Below are 18,596 nucleotides of genomic sequence, written 5' to 3'. Positions count from 1 at the left end.
TTCTACTTTTTTTTTTTTTTACTAATAGCCCAATTTCATAGTCCTAAGAGTGTGCATATCATGAATGCTTGGTCTTGTTGGATTTGTGAGAATCTACTGAATCTACTGGTACCTTGCTTCCCATGTAACAATAAGAAATATACTCAAAACCTGGATTAATCTTTTTAGTCACATAGCGCTACTATTATTCTGAACACTACTGTATATTATGATTAATGGAAAATTAGAAAACCAACCTGTGACCTTGCTCAACATATATGCTCCCCCAGAGAGTGGGGAAGCCTTCTACAAGAAAATATTTGATCTTATAAATGTGGAGACAGATGGTATATTGGTGTTCGGTGGGGATTTCAATGCAGTACTGAACTATAGGCTGGACAAAACGAGTACTAAGGGAGGCAAACAACAGATTAATAAGTACATGAATACAATGATGCCAGAAATGGATTTACTTGATGTATGACGAGAATTCCACCCACTTCATTGGGACTACACCCACTACTCAGCTCCACATGACATGTACTCCAGAATTGATTATTTTTTAATGGCCAAGAGAGATGTTCACAGAGTGAGGGAGTGCAGGATAGGAATAGCTGACATCTCAGACCACAGTCTACCTAAAAATTAAAATGAATAATAAGAGAAAGGATACAATATGGAGGCTTAACGAAGGTATACTGAACAACAAGGGGCTAGTTGGGGAATTCAAAGGAGAAATTATTAGATATAGGAAGGAAAATGATAATGGGATGGTAGACCCAACCATTCTATGGGATGCCCTGAAACCAGTAATTAGAGGAAGGCTGATATCATATACAGCATATGTAAAAAGAACAAGAATGGGAACATATCAAGAACAAATTGGAAAATTAAAACAGTTGGAGAAACAACACAAGCAAACAAAAGATTCAGAAATAATTAACCAGATGAAAGAAATTAAGGGAAAAATAGATATCTTGTTGGAAGAGGTGGAGAAGAAAGCAAGGTTCATCAAACAGACTTATTATGAGGGAGGATCTAAGGCCACTAAATCTATGGCCAGACGCCTAAGGAAACAACAAGAATTGGCTAATATATATAAAATAAGGGACCTGATAACTAATAAAATTCTTTATGAACAAGAAAAAAATTGAAGAAATATTTGAGGATTATTACCGTCAATTATACTCACAACCAACTCTCGTAGGAGAAGGGCATATGGCGGAGTATCTTGAAAATCTGGACCTACCAGCAATAGGTACAAAGTAAAATGCCACACTGACTTCTGAGATCACAGCAGAAGAGATTAAAAAAGCAATCAGCCGAGCAAAATCAGCTAAATCACCGGGATCTGACGGACTGGGGGCTTCCTTCTATAAAACATTTAAGGAAGAGCTAATCCCACTACTACACGATTCTTTCAACTATAGTCTTACAACAGGTAAAATCCATACCTCACGGAAAGAGGCCATTATCTCCATAATCCCGAAGGAAGGTAAAGATAGGGAGTATTGCCACAACTACAGGCCTACATCACTTTAAAATGTTGACTACAAACTTTACACCTCAATTATCGCAAAAAGATTGGAAACATTCCTTCCAGACCTAATTGACGAAGACCAAACTAGCTTCATTAAAGAAAGACAGGCACAGGACAATATCAAAAGAACGTTACATGTTATAGAAAATACACAAACGAATCAAGAAAGTGCAATTTTAGTAAGCATTGATGCCGAAAAGGCCTATGATAGTGTGAACTGGCTGTTTCTTTATAAAATACTGAGGAAATTTGGGTTCAATGAAAAATCTGTGGATTGCATTAGAGCAATATATCAAGAACCTACAGCAAGGATTAAAGTAAATGGCAGTCTGACAAAACGACTCAACTTGGAAAGGGGGACAAGACAGGGCTGTGGCCTCTCCCCGGGTCTCTTTGCACTGTTTATCGAACTTTTGGCCCGGCTGATCAGACAGGAGGAAGAAATTAAAGGGGTGAAAATAAGAGATGAGGAACATAAGATAGGATTATTTGCAGATGATATACTTATATTTTTAAAACAACCCAATGAAAGCTTCCCAAAAATAATAACGTTATTAGAAAGTTATGGAAAATACTCAGGATACATGCTAAATGTCACAAAAACAGATTTTGTCAATTAATTATAATCCATCCCAAGAAATAAAAGGCACCTACATGCTCAAGTGGAATGCTAAATCAATAAACTATTTGGGAGTAAATATTACAAAAATAAATTATATGAGGCAAATTATACAAAAATAAATCAAGAAATTAAGAGAGACCTGGAGAGATGGTCTGCTACCACCCTGGATTTCACCTCAAGAATAGAAACAATAAAGATAAATATTCTCCCAAGACATCTATACTTGTTCCAGTCCCTGGCAGTAGCAATCCCACAGAAGCAGTTTGTGGAATGGGATAAGTGGATATCGAGGTTCATATGGGGAGGAAAGAAAGCTAGGATGAGGTATAAAACTCTGCAGCTCCCTAAAGACAAAGGAGGATTGGCTTTGCCAAGTATCCAGGAATACTTTTATGCTGCACAAATCAGACCCTTGATATATTGGTGTAATGACAGATATTGGGCAAAATGGAAAAGTATAGAAATGGCCATGACACATACTGAGGTACGAAATCTAATTGCAGATAGAGGATTATTAAGAAAACTGCGTAACCAACTGGATGCAATAACTATAAACATGATTGAAATATGGAACACTGTCTATGAAAGGTACAAGCTGGAGAAAGAAAAACAGATTTTAAGCTGGTTTGTATTCGATGACAGATTTATTTCAGGGATATATGATAAAGGGTTTAAACAATGGTCACGAAAAGGAATCTCAGCGATATGTACAATGATGGATCAGGACAGACTACAGAGTTTTGAAAAGTTACAGGATAGGTTCGGATGAGAACAAAACAACCAATAACGATACCTGCAAATACAGGATTACTATGAAAAAGAGATAAAAGTGGCCACCGACAATGAAATTATTGAGGTATTTCAGAAAGCATACAAGGAGAAAAATGCAGAATAATCCCAGTTCTATATACACTAGAAACATGATGTTGTGCAACAAATTCTCCTCTCCTCTCTGTATATCAAGGAGAAGTGGGAAAAGGAACTGAATGAAGAAATAACTGAGGAGGAATGGCATAGTATTTGTAAAACACAGTGCACATCCACTAGCTCCAGGACCTGGAGGGAATTCAATTGGAAAAGTATGGTCAGGTTCTTCATAACACCAAAGCTCAGAAAAGCAATGGTGCCTACACCGCAACAGTGCTGGAGAGCATGTGGACACATAAATGCAGACCATACCCATATATTATGGGCCTGCCAAAAGATAAAAGGTATTGGGACAAAATATGGCGAAAAAGGTAATAGGTTACAAGATACCAAAAATGTTCAAGATACTCTACTTGGGGAACTTAACACAAAACATAATTCAAAAAAAGGATGAGTATCTCGTAAAGGTATTGTTATTGGTAAGCAAAAATCAATTACAAGATTATGGCATAAACCAGAGCCACCGACCGAGGGGCAGTGGGTGTGCACTGTGGAAGAAATTTTTATAATGGAGAAACTTAAACACAAAGTGAGATTGCAAGAAGCACAATTCGAGAACAAATGGGGGAAATGGACTGATTACAGAAGACAAGAAGAGGACACCACCACTATAAATCGACAACAAGAACATTGATGAGCGATTGTTTGCTAAGATATTCAAACGCTTTGTGACACCCCCCGCCTGAGTGATTGTGTACCAGTTTGCTCTCTGTTTATTATTTTTGTGCATCTTTTTCTCAACAAAAGTAAAAAAAAAAAAAAAAAAAGCTTCCATTGCTGAAGCTGCAGCCTGAAGGTCTTAGGTGCCTCAAGGGGTGGCAACCCTTGAACACTGTGGTGGACGCCGGTGGTCAGGGAAGCTGCCCGAATGAAGGAGTCCTTTCGGGATATGTTATCTCGGAGGACTCCAGAGGCAGTTGCAAGGTACCGACAGGCCCGAAGGGCAGCAGCCTCTGCTGTGGGGGAGGCAAAGCAGAGGGTGTGGAAGGAGTTTGGAGCAACCATGGAGAAGGACTTTCGGTCAGCACCAAGGTGCTTCTGGTGGACCGTGAGGCACCTCAGGAGGGGAAAACAGGGAACCATCCAAGCTGTCTACAGTAAGGATGGGACAGTAAGGACTGTTGACCTCAACTGAGGATATAATCCGGCGCTGGAAGGAACACTTTGAGGAACTCCCGCATCAGACCAGAGCGCCCTCTATAGTATGGGCAGAGCTAGAAGCTGATGGAGGATTTTCATCAATTTCCCTGGTGGAAGTCACTGAGGTAGTCAAACAACTCCGTAGTGGCAAGGCCCCGGGGGTTGATGAGATCTGTCCAGAAATGTTGAAGGCTCTGGGTGTGGAGGGATTGTCTTGGATGAGACGTCTCTTCAACATTGCGTTGAGGGAATACGGCCTTGCCCCAAGTGCAGGAGTTCAAGTACCTCGGGGTCTTGTTCACGAGTGAGGCGACGATGGAGCGTGAGATCGGTCGGAGAATCGGTGCAGCAAGGGTGGTATTACATTCGTTCTACCGTACTGTTGTGACGAAAAGGGAGCTCAGCCAAAAGGTAAAGCTCTCGATCTACTGGTCAATCTTCGTTCCTACTCTCACCTATGGTCATGAGGGTTGGGTCATGACCGAAAGAACTAGGTCGCGGGTACAAGCGGCCAAAATGGGGTTCCTCGGGAGGGTGGCTGGTGTCTCCCTTAGAGACAGTGTGAGAAGTTCGGTCATCCGTGGGGAGCTCGGAGTAGAGTTTCTGCTCCTTCGCACTGAAAGGAGTTGAGGTGGTTCAGGCATCTGGTAAGGATGCCCCCAGGGCGCATCCCTAGGGAGGTGTTCCAGGCAAGTCCATCTGGGAGGAGACCCCGGGGAAGACCAAGGACTAGGTGGAGAGATGTCTCCACACTGACCTGGGAACGTTTCGGGATCCTCCAGATCCTTCCAAAGGGAAGTCTGGGGTCCCGTGCTGGAGCTGTTGCCCCCGCGACCCAAACCCGGAAAAGCAGTTGAAGATGAGTGAAGAGATGAGAGTGAAATTTTTTAATTTTGATAAGAAATTAAAGCTTTATATATTTGTTCTTAATCAGCAGTTCATCAGAAATTCAAATTAAGCAAAAATGTCCAAGTGCATATACTGATGATCACAATAAAAAATGTATTGATCTTATTGATATTATTAATCTTAATAAATAAAAACATTCTACATTCCAAATAAATAACATCTGCACACATTGACATAACGGCAGTGGATGTATGGACATCAGCTTTTCATAAGGCAGCAGTGGATATAAATATAAAGGTTATAAATGGTGTTTTTTTTAATACACTGTAAATGACACACCGTACACACAGAGAACATCAGCAATTCCAGTGTCTGTTAATGAGTAATTTCATTAAATGATCCCGATTGTAACAAATGTAGGGGAAACTGAGGTACAGTGGATCAGCATAACATGTGGCAGCATAAACACATTATGCATAGGTTTAGGTCATTCTATTGTGGACTTAATACAGCAAGTTATTGTTTATTAGGCTGTGTTATTTATATCTCCCCAAGTGTAATTTATTGGTGTTTAAAATCAATTTGAATTAGTGTCCAGGGCACAGTGAATCAACTTAGAATATAATGAAAAAACACATGATTATAAAGATTTCTTCAACATTATTAAATATATGCTGATGCATATACAAACTATAATCCAGCAAACCAGCTATGCAATGTGTGAGTGTCTTATAAGGTGATATAAGTCCTTTAGAAACTATTATAAATACAACTGCCATAATTTCTGTTCAAATGTAAAAACAGTTGTTTATACACAAATTATAAAAATAATTCAAGGAAAAATAAATGTATAAGCTTTAACAAGTACAACCCCAATTCCAATTAAGTTGGGACATTGTGTAAAATGTAAATAAAAACAGAATGCAATGATTTACAAATCCTCTTCAACCTATATTCAACTGAATGCACCACAAAAACAAGATATTTAATGTTTAAACTGATAAACCTTATTGTTTTTGTGCAAATATGTGCTCATTTTGAAATGGATGCCTGCAGCACGTTTCAAAAGAGCTGGGACAGTGGTATGTTTACCACTGTGTTACATCACCTTTCCTTCTAACAACACTCAATAAGCATTTGGGAACTTAGGACACTAATTGTTGAAGCTTTGCAGGTGGAATTCTTTCCCATTCTTGCTTGATGTACGACTTCAGTTGTTCAACAGTCCGGGGTCTCCGCTGGCGTATTTTGCGCTTCATAATAGGGATGTCCCGATCAGGTTTTTTTTGGCCCCGATCTGATTCCGAGTCATCTGATTTTGAGTATCTGCCGATACCGAGTCCCGATCCGATACTTTAAAAAACTGAATGAACAATGAACAAATGCTAAATATACAGTAGTGTTCAGAATAATAGTAGTGCTATGTGACTAAAAAGATTAATCCAGGTTTTGAGTATATTTCTTATTGTTACATGGGAAACAAGGTACCAGTAGATTCAGTAGATTCTCACAAATCCAACAACACCAAGCATTCATGATATGCACACTCCTAAGGCTATTAGTAAAAAAAAAAGTAGAAAATGTGTACCCCTCTGATGCTTTATCAGTGTTCAACAAGTTCAGAGCAGCGCAGTGAACGTGAAGGAAGACGGAAGCTCTTTAAGACGCGCTCCTAAATGTGACACCATCTCTCTCTCCGTTTTGCAGACAAACAATCACAGGACAATTTGTTTTTTCTTTTTGTTAATCAGATGACAGATCGTCATCTTGAGGACTTGGTCAGCACCGGGTCCTGCTGCGCACGGAAGGATGACTGAGCAAGAGGTTCGGTGGGAAAGTGTCCATCATCCTCTTGTCGTTCCATCAAGGTGTCAGGCTGAGCGCGTAAACACACAAACAGCACTTCTGCGAAAGAAACTTTGCGCACATAACTCCCTCCACCTCTGTCCGGTTGAACTTGTTTTTCTTTTGTTCATTAAAAAAAAAAAAAAAAAAGACTGGGTTGAACTTTGACCGCGTCAGCCTGCCAAAAAGCGGCAATGCACGCTCCCGTCAGAAGCGTCACATCAAAAGCAGAGCTAAAGCAACACTTCTGACGCCTCTACTGTTGTGAAAGTGTAGTGACACGGACCCACAACAGGGGGCGCAAATGAACGGTCAATAGATGAGCCAAAAGGTAACAATTTAATGTTGTGAAACGTGCACAACGAACATACAGACAATCTCAGAATATAATTACAGTCAAATTACAAAGGTGACGTGTGGGCAGGCTCGAGGATAGAAGACGTCTGTCCTGAGAAGAGCCGGAACCACACAATTTCCGCCCCCACAGAACCTGGTGAATACCGGAGCCGCCAAGTCCCGAATTCCCAGGTGATCACCGTCCCCGACTGTCGGATCTGGTACTGCTGGCGAAGAACAAAGACAGTCAAGTGTGGGTGTGTGTACACCCAGTAACAACAGCGGTGGGAATGCCACCTCCACCTCTCACTCAATATGTTGCAGAGTACCGCAGTGATTCCTCAGGGGAAAAGAGTGCCGTCCTGCAGAAAAAGGAACCGGTACTCCTGCAAACACTCACAATATACAGATATATTGCAAAAGACACAAACGGCTGAGGATATTACCTCCAATGAAGTATGATATCTCGGCGATGAGGTGGAGATGACGTCTGGTCTTTATGGAGTGCGATGATGAAGAATGTGTGACAGCTGTCAGGAATTAATGAGTGACAGCTGTCACTCCCGGCTGTGTCCGTGGCGGCAGCGCCCTCTCGTGCCTGAAGCCCGCACTTCAGGCAGGGCGACCTTTGGTGGTGGGCCAGCAGTACATCCTCTTCTGGCGGCCCACACAACAGGACCCCCCCCCTCAGGCTTGTCCGGGTGTCTGCGGTAGAAATCGGCCAGGAGGGCCGGGTCCAGGATGAAGTTCCTCTTCACCCAGGAGCGTTCTTCGGGTCCATACCCTTCCCAGTCCACCAAATACTGGAACCCCCGGCCCATTCGACGGACGTCCAGGAGCCGGTGCACTGTCCAAGCCGGCTCCCCGTCAATGATCCGGGCAGGAGGCGGCGCCGGACCGGGAGCACAGAGGGGTGAGGTGTGGTGAGGCTTGAGTCTGGACACATGAAAAACCGGGTGGATCCGCAGTGAAGCTGGGAGTCGGAGCTTCACTGCGGCAGGACTGAGGATTTTGAGGATCTTGAAAGGTCCAATGTACCGGTCCTTCAACTTGGGGGAGTCCACTTGGAGGGGGATGTCCTTCGTGGACAGCCACACCTCCTGCCCGGGCTGGTAAGCAGGGGCCGGGGATCGCCGGCGGTCTGCATGGGTCTTCGCCCTCGTCCGGGCCTTCAACAAGGCAGAACGGGCGGAGCGCCACACCCGACGGCACTTCCGCAGGTGGGCCTGGACCGAGGGCACACCGACCTCTCCATCCACCACGGGGAACAACGGGGGCTGATACCCCAAACACACCTCAAATGGGGAGAGGCCGGTGGCGGAAGACACCTGGCTGTTATGAGCATACTCGATCCAGGCCAGATGGTTACTCCAGGCCGTCGGGTGCGCGGATGTGACACAGCGGAGGGTCTGTTCCAGTTCCTGGTTGGCCCGCTCTGCCTGTCCGTTCGTCTGTGGATGGTACCCGGACGAGAGGCTCACGGTGGCCCCCAGTTCCCTGCAGAAGCTCCTCCAGACGTGTGAGGAGAACTGGGGACCACGATCTGAGACGATGTCGGTGGGTATCCCATGCAGACGGACAACATGATGGACCAGGAGGTCTGCTGTCTCCTGGGCTGTTGGGAGCTTCGGGAGGGCCACGAAGTGGGCCGCCTTGGAGAATCAGTCCACTATCGTGAAGATGGTGGTGTTGCCCTGGGACGGCGGGAGGCCTGTGACGAAATCCAGGCCGATGTGGGACCAGGGGCGATGAGGCACAGGAAGCGGTTGGAGTAGTCCTTGGCCCTTCCTGTGGTCAGCCTTGCCCCTGGCACAGGTGGTGCAGGCCTGGATATACTCCCGGACGTCGGCCTCCATAGACGCCCACCAGAAGCGCTGCCGGACAACTGCCACGGTCCTTCGCACCCCTGGATGACAGGAGAGCTTGGAACCGTGACAGAAGTCCAAGACTGCAGCTCTGGCCTCTGGTGGGACGTATAAACGGTTCTTCGGACCTGTACCTGGGTCCGGGCTCCGTGCCAGGGCCTCCCAGACGATCTTCTCCACGTCCCAGGTGAGGGTGGCCACGATAGTGGACTCCGGCAGGATGGGCTCCGGTGGATCCGACAGTGCAGTTTTGACCTCCTCTTCGTGTACCCGGGACAAGGCATCCGACCTCTGGTTCTTGGTCCCGGGGCGATAGGTGATCCGGAAGTCAAAACGCCCGAAGAACAGTGACCAGCGGGCTTGCCTGGGGTTCAGCCGCTTGGCGGTCCTGATATACTCCAGGTTCCGATGGTCAGTGAAAACCGTGAACGGCACAGACGCTCCCTCCAACAGGTGTCTCCACTCCTCAAGAGCCTCTTTCACCGCAAGGAGTTCTCGATTGCCGACGTCATAGTTCCGTTCAGCCGGGGTCAACCTGCGTGAAAAGTAGGCACACGGGTGAAGAACCTTATCAGTCTCTCCACTCTGGGACAGCACGGCTCCTATCCCTGAGTCAGAGGCGTCCACTTCAACCACGAACTGGCGGCTAGGGTCGGGCTGCACCAAAACTGGCGCAGTAGAGAACCGTCGTTTCAACTCCTTGAACGCGGCTTCGCACCGATCGGACCAGGTGAAGGGGACTTTTGGAGAGGTCAGGGCTGTCAGGGGGCTAACTACCTGACTGTAGCCCTTAATGAACCTCCTATAGAAATTAGCGAAGCCGAGGAACTGTTGCAGCTTCCTACGGCTTGTTGGTTGGGGCCAATCTCTCACCGCCGCAACCTTGGCCGGATCAGGGGCGACGGAGTTAGAGGAGATGATAAACCCCAGGAAGGACAAAGACGTGCGGTGAAACCCGCACTTCTCGCCCTTCACAAACAGTCGGTTCTCTAATAACCGCTGCAGGACCTGACGTACATGCTGGACATGGGTCTCAGGATCCGGAGAAAAGATGAGAATATCGTCCAGATATACGAAGACGAATCGGTGCAGGAAGTCCCGCAAGACGTCGTTAACCAAGGCTTGGAACGTCGCGGGGGCGTTGGTGAGGCCGAACGGCATGACCAGGTACTCAAAGTGACCTAACGGGGTGTTAAATGCCGTCTTCCATTCGTCTCCCTTCCGGATCCGAACCAGGTGATACGCATTTCTAAGATCCAGCTTAGTAAAGATTTTGGCTCCATGCAGGGTGAACACGGAATCCAACAATGGCAACGGGTATCGATTGCGAACCGTAATCTCATTCAGCCCCCTGTAATCAATGCATGGACAGGGTCCGCCATCTTTCTTGCCCACAAAAAAGAAACCTGCCCCCATCGGGGAGGTGGAGTTCCGGATCAGCCCGGCAGCTAATGAGTCCCGGATGTAGGTCTCCATTGATTCGCGCTCAGGTCGTGAGAGGTTGTACAGCCTGCTGGACGGGAACTCAGCGCCTGGAACCAAATCAATGGCACAATCGTACGGACGGTGCGGGGGAAGGGTGAGTGCCAGATCCTTGCTGAAGACGTCAGCAAGATCGTGGTACTCAACCGGCACTGCCGTCAGATTGGGAGGGACTTTGACCTCCTCCTTAGCCTGTAAACCGGGAGGAACCGAGGATCCTAAACACACCCGATGGCAGGTTTCGCTCCACTGAACCACCACCCCAGACGGCCAATCAATCCGGGGATTGTGCTTCAACATCCATGGGAAGCCCAAAATCACGCGGGAGGTACAAGGAGTTACAAAAAAACTCAATCTCCTCCCGATGGTTTCCAGACACCACCAGAGTTACTGGTTGTGTCTTGTGTGTGAGTAAAGGGAGGAGGGTGCCATCTAGTGCCCGAACCTGTAATGGCGAAGGAAGCGCCACCAGAGGGAGCCCTACCTCCCTTGACCATCTGCTGAACATTAAATAGCTTGTCTTTGTGGTGTATTTAGTTGAATGTAGGTTGAGAAGGATTTGCAAATCATTGTATTCTGTTTTTATTTACATTTTCCACGTCCCAACTTCATTGAAATTGGCGTTGTAAACACCAACACGTTACATTGATTCACTTGTGATGGTTTTTACATAGAATGAATTAGTCAACCAATCACTATGAGCAGAGGCTAAGTTTACCCATAATCCCTTTGGGCATCTGTGTGTTAATGTTCAAATCTTTGGAATTAGTGCATTATTTTAAAATTAACAGATATGTGTTATATATCACTTTGTACATTTTAAGAGTTTACATTAATGTAGTTATTCTATCCATCCATCCATTTTCTTCCGCTTATCTGAGGTCGGGTTGGGGGGCAGCAGCTCAAGCAAAGCCGCCCAGACCTCCCGATCCGCACACACCTCCCCCAGCTCCTCTGGGGAACCCCGAGGCGTTCCCAAGCCAGCTGAGAGACGTAGTCCCTCCAGCGTGTCCTGGGTCTTCCCCGGGGCCTCCCCCCGATGGGACGTGTCCGGAACACCTCTCCAGCAAGGCGTCCAGGGGGCATCCGGAAAAGATGCCCGAGCCACCTCAGCTGGCTCCTTTTGATGTGGAGGAGCAGCGGCTTGACTCCGAGCTCCTCCTGAGTGACTGAGCTCCTCACCCGATCTCTAAGGGAGCACCCAGCCACCCTGTGGAGGAAACTCATCTCGGCCGCTTGTACTCGCGATCTTGTTCTTTTGGTCATGAGCCAAATCTCATGACCATAGGTGAGGTTCGGAATGTAGATCGATCAGTAAATCGAGAGCTTTGCCCCCCTGCTCAGCTCTCTCTTCACCATGACTGTCCGATACAGTGACCACATCACTGCAGATGCTGCACCGATCTGTCTGTTGATCTCACGCTCCAGCCGTCCCTCACTCGTGAACAAGACCCCGAGATACTTAAACTCCTCCACTTGAGACAAGGACACCCCACCGACCTGAAGAGGGCAAGGCACCTTTTTCCGGTCGAGAGCCATGGCCTCGGATTTGGAGGTGCTGATCCTCATCCCGGACACTTCACACTCGGCTGCAAACCGCCCCAGTGCACACTGAAGGTCCTGGATTGACGAAGCCAACAGGACCACATCATCCGCAAACAGCAGAGATGAGATTCTGTGATTCCCAAACCAGACCCCCTCTACACCCTGGCTGTGCCTAGAAATTCTGTTCATAAAGGTGATGAGCAGAACAGGTGACAAAGGCAGCCCTGGCGGAGGCCAACGTGCACTGGAAACAGGTTTGTCTTACTACCGGCAATGCGAACCAAGCTCCTGCTGCGGTCGTACAGGGACCGGATAGCCCTTAGCAAAGGACCCTGGACTCCGTACTCCCGGAGCACCCCCCACAGGGCGCCTCGAGGGACACGGTCAAACACCTTCTCCAAATCCACAAAGCACATGTGGACTGGTTGGGCGAACTCCCATGAACCCTTGAGCACCCGATGGAGGGTGTAGAGCTGGTCCAGTGTGCTGCGACCAGGATGAAAACCACACTGCTCCTCCTGAATCCGAGGTTCGACCATCGGTCGAATTCTCCTCTCCAGTACTCTGGAATAGACCTTACCAGGGAGGCTGAGGAGTGTGATCCCCCTGTAGTTGGAACACACCTCTCCGGTCCCCCTTCTTAAACAGAGGGACCACCACCCTGGTCTGCCAATCCAGAGGCACTGTCCCCGACCACCATGCAATGTTGCAGAGATGTGTCAACCAGGACAGTCCCATAACATCCAGAGACTTAAGGTACTCAGGACGGATTTCGTTCACCCCAGGAGCCTTGCCACCAAGGAGCTTCCTGACCACCTTGGTGACTTCGGCCTGGGTCATGGACGAGTCTGCTTCTGAGTCCCCAGTCTCTGCTTCCTCTTAGTAAGACGTGATGATGGGATTGAGGAGATTCTCGAAGTATTCCTTCCACCGCCCGACAACATCCCCAGTCAGGGTCAAGAGCTCCCCACCCGCACTATAGACAGTGTTGGCGGAGAGCTGCTTCTGCCTCCTGAGGCATCGGACGGTTTGCCGTTTGAATTTCTTCAAGGCCGACCACTAGTCCTCCTCCATGGCCTCCCCGAACTCCTCCCAGACCCGTGTTTTTGCCTCTGTGACCGCACAAGCTGCAGCACGCTTGGTCTGCCGGTACCTGTCAGCTGCCTCTGGGGTCCCACTTACCAACAAAGACAAGTAGGACTCCTTCTTCAGCTTGACGGCACCCCTTACTTCCGGCGTCCACCACCGGGTTCGGGGATTGCTGCCGCGACAGGCACCATAGACCTTGCGACCACAGCTATGGGCAGCCGCATCGACAATGGAGGCAGAGAACATGGTCCACTCGGACTCCATGTGTCCAACCTCCCCCGGGATTTGGGAGAAGCTCTCCCAGAGGTGGGAGTTGAAAAACTCGCTGACAGAGGGTTCAAGCAGTCGTTCCCAGCAGACCCTCACGATACGTTTGGGCCTGCCAGGTCTGACCGGCTTCCTCCCCTCCCAGCAGATCCAACTCACCACCAGGTGGTGATCGGTCGACACCTCAGCCCCTCTTTACCCGAGTGTCTGTGACACGTGGCCGAAGGTCAGATGATACCATTAGTACCCCTCCCAGGGACTCCAAGAAGGTTGGGTACTCTGCACTGCCGCTCAGCCCATAGGCCGAGACAACAGTGAGAGACCTGTCCCCAACCCAAAGACGTAGGGACACAACCCTCTAGTTCACTGGGGTGAACGCCAACACATGGAGACTGAACTGGGGAGCAATAAGCAATGCTACCCCAGCTAGCCGCCTCTCCCCGTGAGCAACGCCAGAAAAGTGGAGCGTCCAGCCCCTCTCCAGGAGATGGGTACCACAGCCCAAGCTGTGCGTGGAGGTGAGCCCGACTATCTCTAGTCGGTACCTCTCAACCTCCCGCACAAGCTCAGGCTCCTTCCCCCCAGCAAGGTAACGTTCCACGTCCCAACAGCCAGAGGCTGTGAGCGCATACTGGGCCGCCGGGCCACTCGCCCTCGACTGCCACCCTGTCCTCTCTGCACCCGACCCCCATGGCCCCTCTGCAGGTGGTGAACCCACAGGAGGACGGGCCGACATTGCTCTTTCGGGCTGAGCCCGGCCAGGCCCCGTGGGCTAAGGCCCGACCACCAGGCGCTCACACGCGAGCCCCAACCTCAAGCCTGGCTCCATGGTGAGGCCCTAGCTCCGCCATACCAGGCGATGTCTCTGTCACTGATTTCATGTCGGTCATGGGAGCTTCTGAACTGCCCTTAGTCTGACCTGTCACCTAGGACCTGTTTGCCATGGGAGACCCTGCCAGGGGCACAAAGCCCCCGACAACATAGCTCCTAGGATCATCCGGGTACACAAGCGCACCCACCACGATAAAGTGGCAGTTCGAGGGGGAGTAGTTATTCTATCTGGATTAATTTGATTTATAAATCTAAACCATAAGTCAAACCTGCTTTTCAAGGCTGAATCTCAATTCTACACCTCGGCCCTTTCCCTTACCCCTTCCCCTCCGTTTTGCGCGGGCACGAAAGACAGAGGGGTATCTCAATTCTATTTTTGGAGCAAGGTGGAGGGGTAGGCAGAGGGCTACAAACCCCTTCAAATGGAGGGAATCTGGATGCACACTCCGTTTTGAGGGGTAGGAGGAGCTTACTGTTGACTCCAAAGAAACAAACATGGCGCAGAAAGAGTCGCACAAATGTACGTGGCTTTCATTACAAACTACACTGTTTAGAAAGTTATAACCAAAAAACTTTACAGGCAATTGCCTATGACAGCAACGTGTATGCTGCTGGATGCATGTTGCGTATGTTGTCGTTCTGAAGAATATTGTAACTTCGCTCGTGTGCCGAGGCGTTATAATGCACACGAACACATTTATATCTCATAAGACACTGTTATAGTTCACAATGGAGAAAATCATGATAAAAGATAAGCACGTTAATTTGTATGTTCATAAATCTTTGAAAAATAGCGATCCCTGCTGTTGGAGTTCAACATCTGTTAACATGTGTGTATTCTGTAAACAAACAGTGAGCCCTGAGCACACTCGTCTCCTAATAAGCTTTCAGGCAGAAAATGAGGAGAAATTTCACCAATGCGAGTAAGTTGGAAAATATATACACACACACGTATATGTGTAACACATAACCTGATGTCCTAATAGACTGCTATTATTTGTCAAGGAAATTTCTAAAGGAAATAGTGCTGGATGCAAAAAATGGGAGAATTTGAAAAAAGAAATATAAGGTTAACAGAACAAGATGCACCCCATAACGTACATACAGGTGCTGGTCATATAATTAGAGTATCATGAAAAATTTGATTTATTTCAGTAATTCCATTCAAAAAGTGAAACTTGTATAATGTATACATTCATTCCACACAGACTGATATATTTCGAGTGTTTATTTCTTTTAATTACTAATTAAATAATTACTAATCAATCAGCTGATTAATCAATTCACACTGTTATTACCATTATTAATGATTAATCATTATTAGCATTACCATTAATTAATTACTAATTAATTAATTAATTAATACTATTAATTACTAATTAATTAAATGAATTATTAACACCACAAAATTCTCCAACATGATTGCGATGTGTCGAAGAAATCTGCGACTCCTATTTCTTTGCACTGATGCAGAAAGGCGAGAAAATAAAAAAAAAAGCAAACAGGCTACTGCAACAGTGAAGACAGCACTTTAAGCGATGCAACATGATGACGTCAAACTCATAAGACGAGCAGTTTTTTGACCCCTAAGGCGGAGGGGTGTCTCAATTCATAGGGCTAGAGGCATACCCCTTCGCCTTACCCCTTGTTTTAAAGGGGTAGGCGTAGGGGTAGGGCCAAGGGGAAGGTGTACAAAAGAGAACTAAGATTGGGCTCAAGACCTCCGCCTCATTGCTGGACTACTGTATGGTGTTAAGGTAAATGACACTTCCCTACAGCAGTGGGCAAGGGCGCACAAAGACAGAAGTGCTGGCTCATTGGTTGTGTTTGGGTTTTTAAACTCAAAATCAGCTTGTTAGTAGCTGAGAACGTACGGGAGACAAAATTGAAAGTTACTGGTTAGCTGTAGCTTCCGATAAGTTTTTAGGCACTTTTATAATGCTAAACCGATATAGCATTATAAAAGATAACCTTTCAGTTAGCTGATTAGCAGTTATCGAAGCTAACTTTTTGGTTAGCTGTGCCCACCGCTGGTTTTACCCTTAATATATCCAAAAACAAAACAGTAATTTATAAGGGGGAAGTCTTTATGCATAAAAATATGGCATAACTGCTGCAAATATATGTGCAGTTTTGCCGATATAGCTACTGATTCACTGTGCCCCGGTTTCCCCTACCTTTTCTAATCTTGGCTTGCGTCTTACCTCACTGCTGGAACCAAATTCTTTTGCTGCCATCTCCAGAATTCCCAATGGCGTCTCTCTATTGTGAAGTGATGAATTACATCCATCATCTAAAAACAAAGAAAGATTAAAAAGGAAAAAAGGGCATTTATTCAAATCTGTAATGTAACAGATTGAGTAAAGGTCTGAGATGTTGTCTGTGCTTTCACTCGTACGCTGAGCTGTTGATGAGGAACCTTGTGGACTCTCCATCAGTCGGTTCACACTGTCCTGTGCCACTCGCATTTTAATCCTAATTCTGTACCTCTTCGGTAGTGGTTCGTCTGCATTTGCGGCGTTCTGAGAAGGAGGCTCAGCTGCTGATTTAGTTCTCCTCACAGGCTGTTGAGGAGGTTTTGAGGAAGATCTGAGTTTTCTTCCGCTAAACTCAGGTGATGGTTCCTTGTGAAGGCGCAGCTTTCTGCGCACTGATTGACGCTGTGGTTGGTCCACTTTACGAGACGCATTCTGATCCTCGTCTGGCTTTTTCTCAGATGAGGAGTCTGATGGGGACTCAACTTGACCTTTTGTAAGTTCTTCGGGTTCAGAGACGACAGCTTCTTGTGGTTCTGTTGGTTCCATTTGGGTATCCTCGGGTTGTGCAGGGTCGACATCTGTCTGTGTGTCGACACCACACCCTGTAGGGTGGGTGGAGGTAGAAGGTCCAGCTTCTACATTCTCTGGTTGAGCAGATTCAGTCGGGGAGGGCTGAACATCAATCTATGTCAACAGCAAAATTCAGTTCGTTATCAAATCACAAATGTAACAGCCCTCAGCGTTTATGGAGGATGGAGCAAAAAACCCAAAACATCCATGAAGCGGCGGTTCTCAAGCACAGAGTGTACGTGAGTGAATAAAATTCATCATGACCCAAGGACAAACACACTCAGGGTCACGTCAGTAGGAACACATGTTCACCTAATACAGTAGCTAGTGTTTAATACCCAGATACAGCTAAAAAATAAGGTCAGGGGCTAAGGTTTCATTTTGGGCCCAGTGCTTATAGGTAGATGATATGTAGAATGGACATTAAAATGATTTAGTTAAAGGCACACATATGGTCACTACAACCCCTGGCAAAAATTATGGAATCACCGGCCTCGGAGGATGTTCATTCAGTTGTTTAATTTTGCAGAAAAAAAGCAGATCACAGACATGACACAAAACTAAAGTCATTTCAAATGGCAACTTTCTGGCTTTAAGAAACACTTTAAGAAATCAGGAAAAAAATTTGTGGCAGTCAGTAACGGTTACTTTTTTAGACCAAGCAGAGGGAAAAAAATATGGAATCACTCAATTCTGAGGAAAAAATTATGGAATCATGAAAAACAAAAGAACGCTCCAACACATCACTAGTATTTTGTTGCACCACCTCTGGCTTTTATAACAGCTTGCAGTCTCTGAGGCATGGACTTAATGAGTGACAAACAGTACTCTTCATCAATCTGGCTCCAACTTTTTCTGATTGCTGTTGCCAGATCAGCTTTGCAGGTTGGAGCCTTGTCATGGACCATTTTCTTCAACTTCCACCAAAGATTTTCAATTGGATTAAGATCTGGACTATTTGCAGGCCATGACATTGACCCTATGTGTCTTTTTGCAAGGAATGTTTTCACAGTTTTTGCTCTATGGCAAGATGCATTATCATCTTGACAAATGATTTCATCATCCCCAAACATCCTTTCAATTGATGGGATAAGAAAAGTGTCCAAAATATCAACGTAAACTTGTGCATTTATTGATGATGTAATGACAGCCATCTCCCCAGTGCCTTTACCTCACATGCAGCCCCATATCATCAATGACTGTGGAAATTTACATGTTCTCTTCAGGCACTCATCTTTATGAATCTCATTGGAACGGCACCAAACAAAAGTTCCAGCATCATCACCTTGCCCAATGCAGATTCGAGATTCATCACTGAATATGACTTTCATCCAGTCATCCACAGTCCACGATTGCTTTTCCTTAGCCCATTGTAAACTTGTTTTTTTCTGTTTAGGTGTTAATGATGGCTTTCGTTTAGCTTTTCTGTATGTAAATCCCATTTCCTTTAG

General features: G+C 46.6%; 1 protein-coding gene across 2 annotated transcripts in view; it reads right to left on the bottom strand.

Annotated features, from left to right (window-relative positions):
• Positions 1 to 18,596, bottom strand: part of terf2ip (telomeric repeat binding factor 2, interacting protein) — a 51,271-nt gene that overhangs the window by 8,118 nt on the left and 24,557 nt on the right. For both annotated transcript variants that reach the window (XM_034166209.1, XM_034166208.1), the window contains 2 exons: positions 16,716 to 17,259; positions 16,522 to 16,610 (listed from right to left, as the gene is read on the bottom strand). In XM_034166209.1, the coding sequence (XP_034022100.1) occupies positions 16,522 to 16,610; positions 16,716 to 17,259 (633 nt within the window). The remainder of the gene's footprint in view (positions 1 to 16,521; positions 16,611 to 16,715; positions 17,260 to 18,596) is intronic.

This window comes from Thalassophryne amazonica, chromosome 3, assembly GCF_902500255.1.
Source record: "Thalassophryne amazonica chromosome 3, fThaAma1.1, whole genome shotgun sequence".
Taxonomy (NCBI): domain Eukaryota; kingdom Metazoa; phylum Chordata; class Actinopteri; order Batrachoidiformes; family Batrachoididae; genus Thalassophryne; species Thalassophryne amazonica.
The sequence above is the reverse complement of the archived record's forward strand: the minus strand, read 5'-3'. Positions and strand labels throughout refer to the sequence as shown.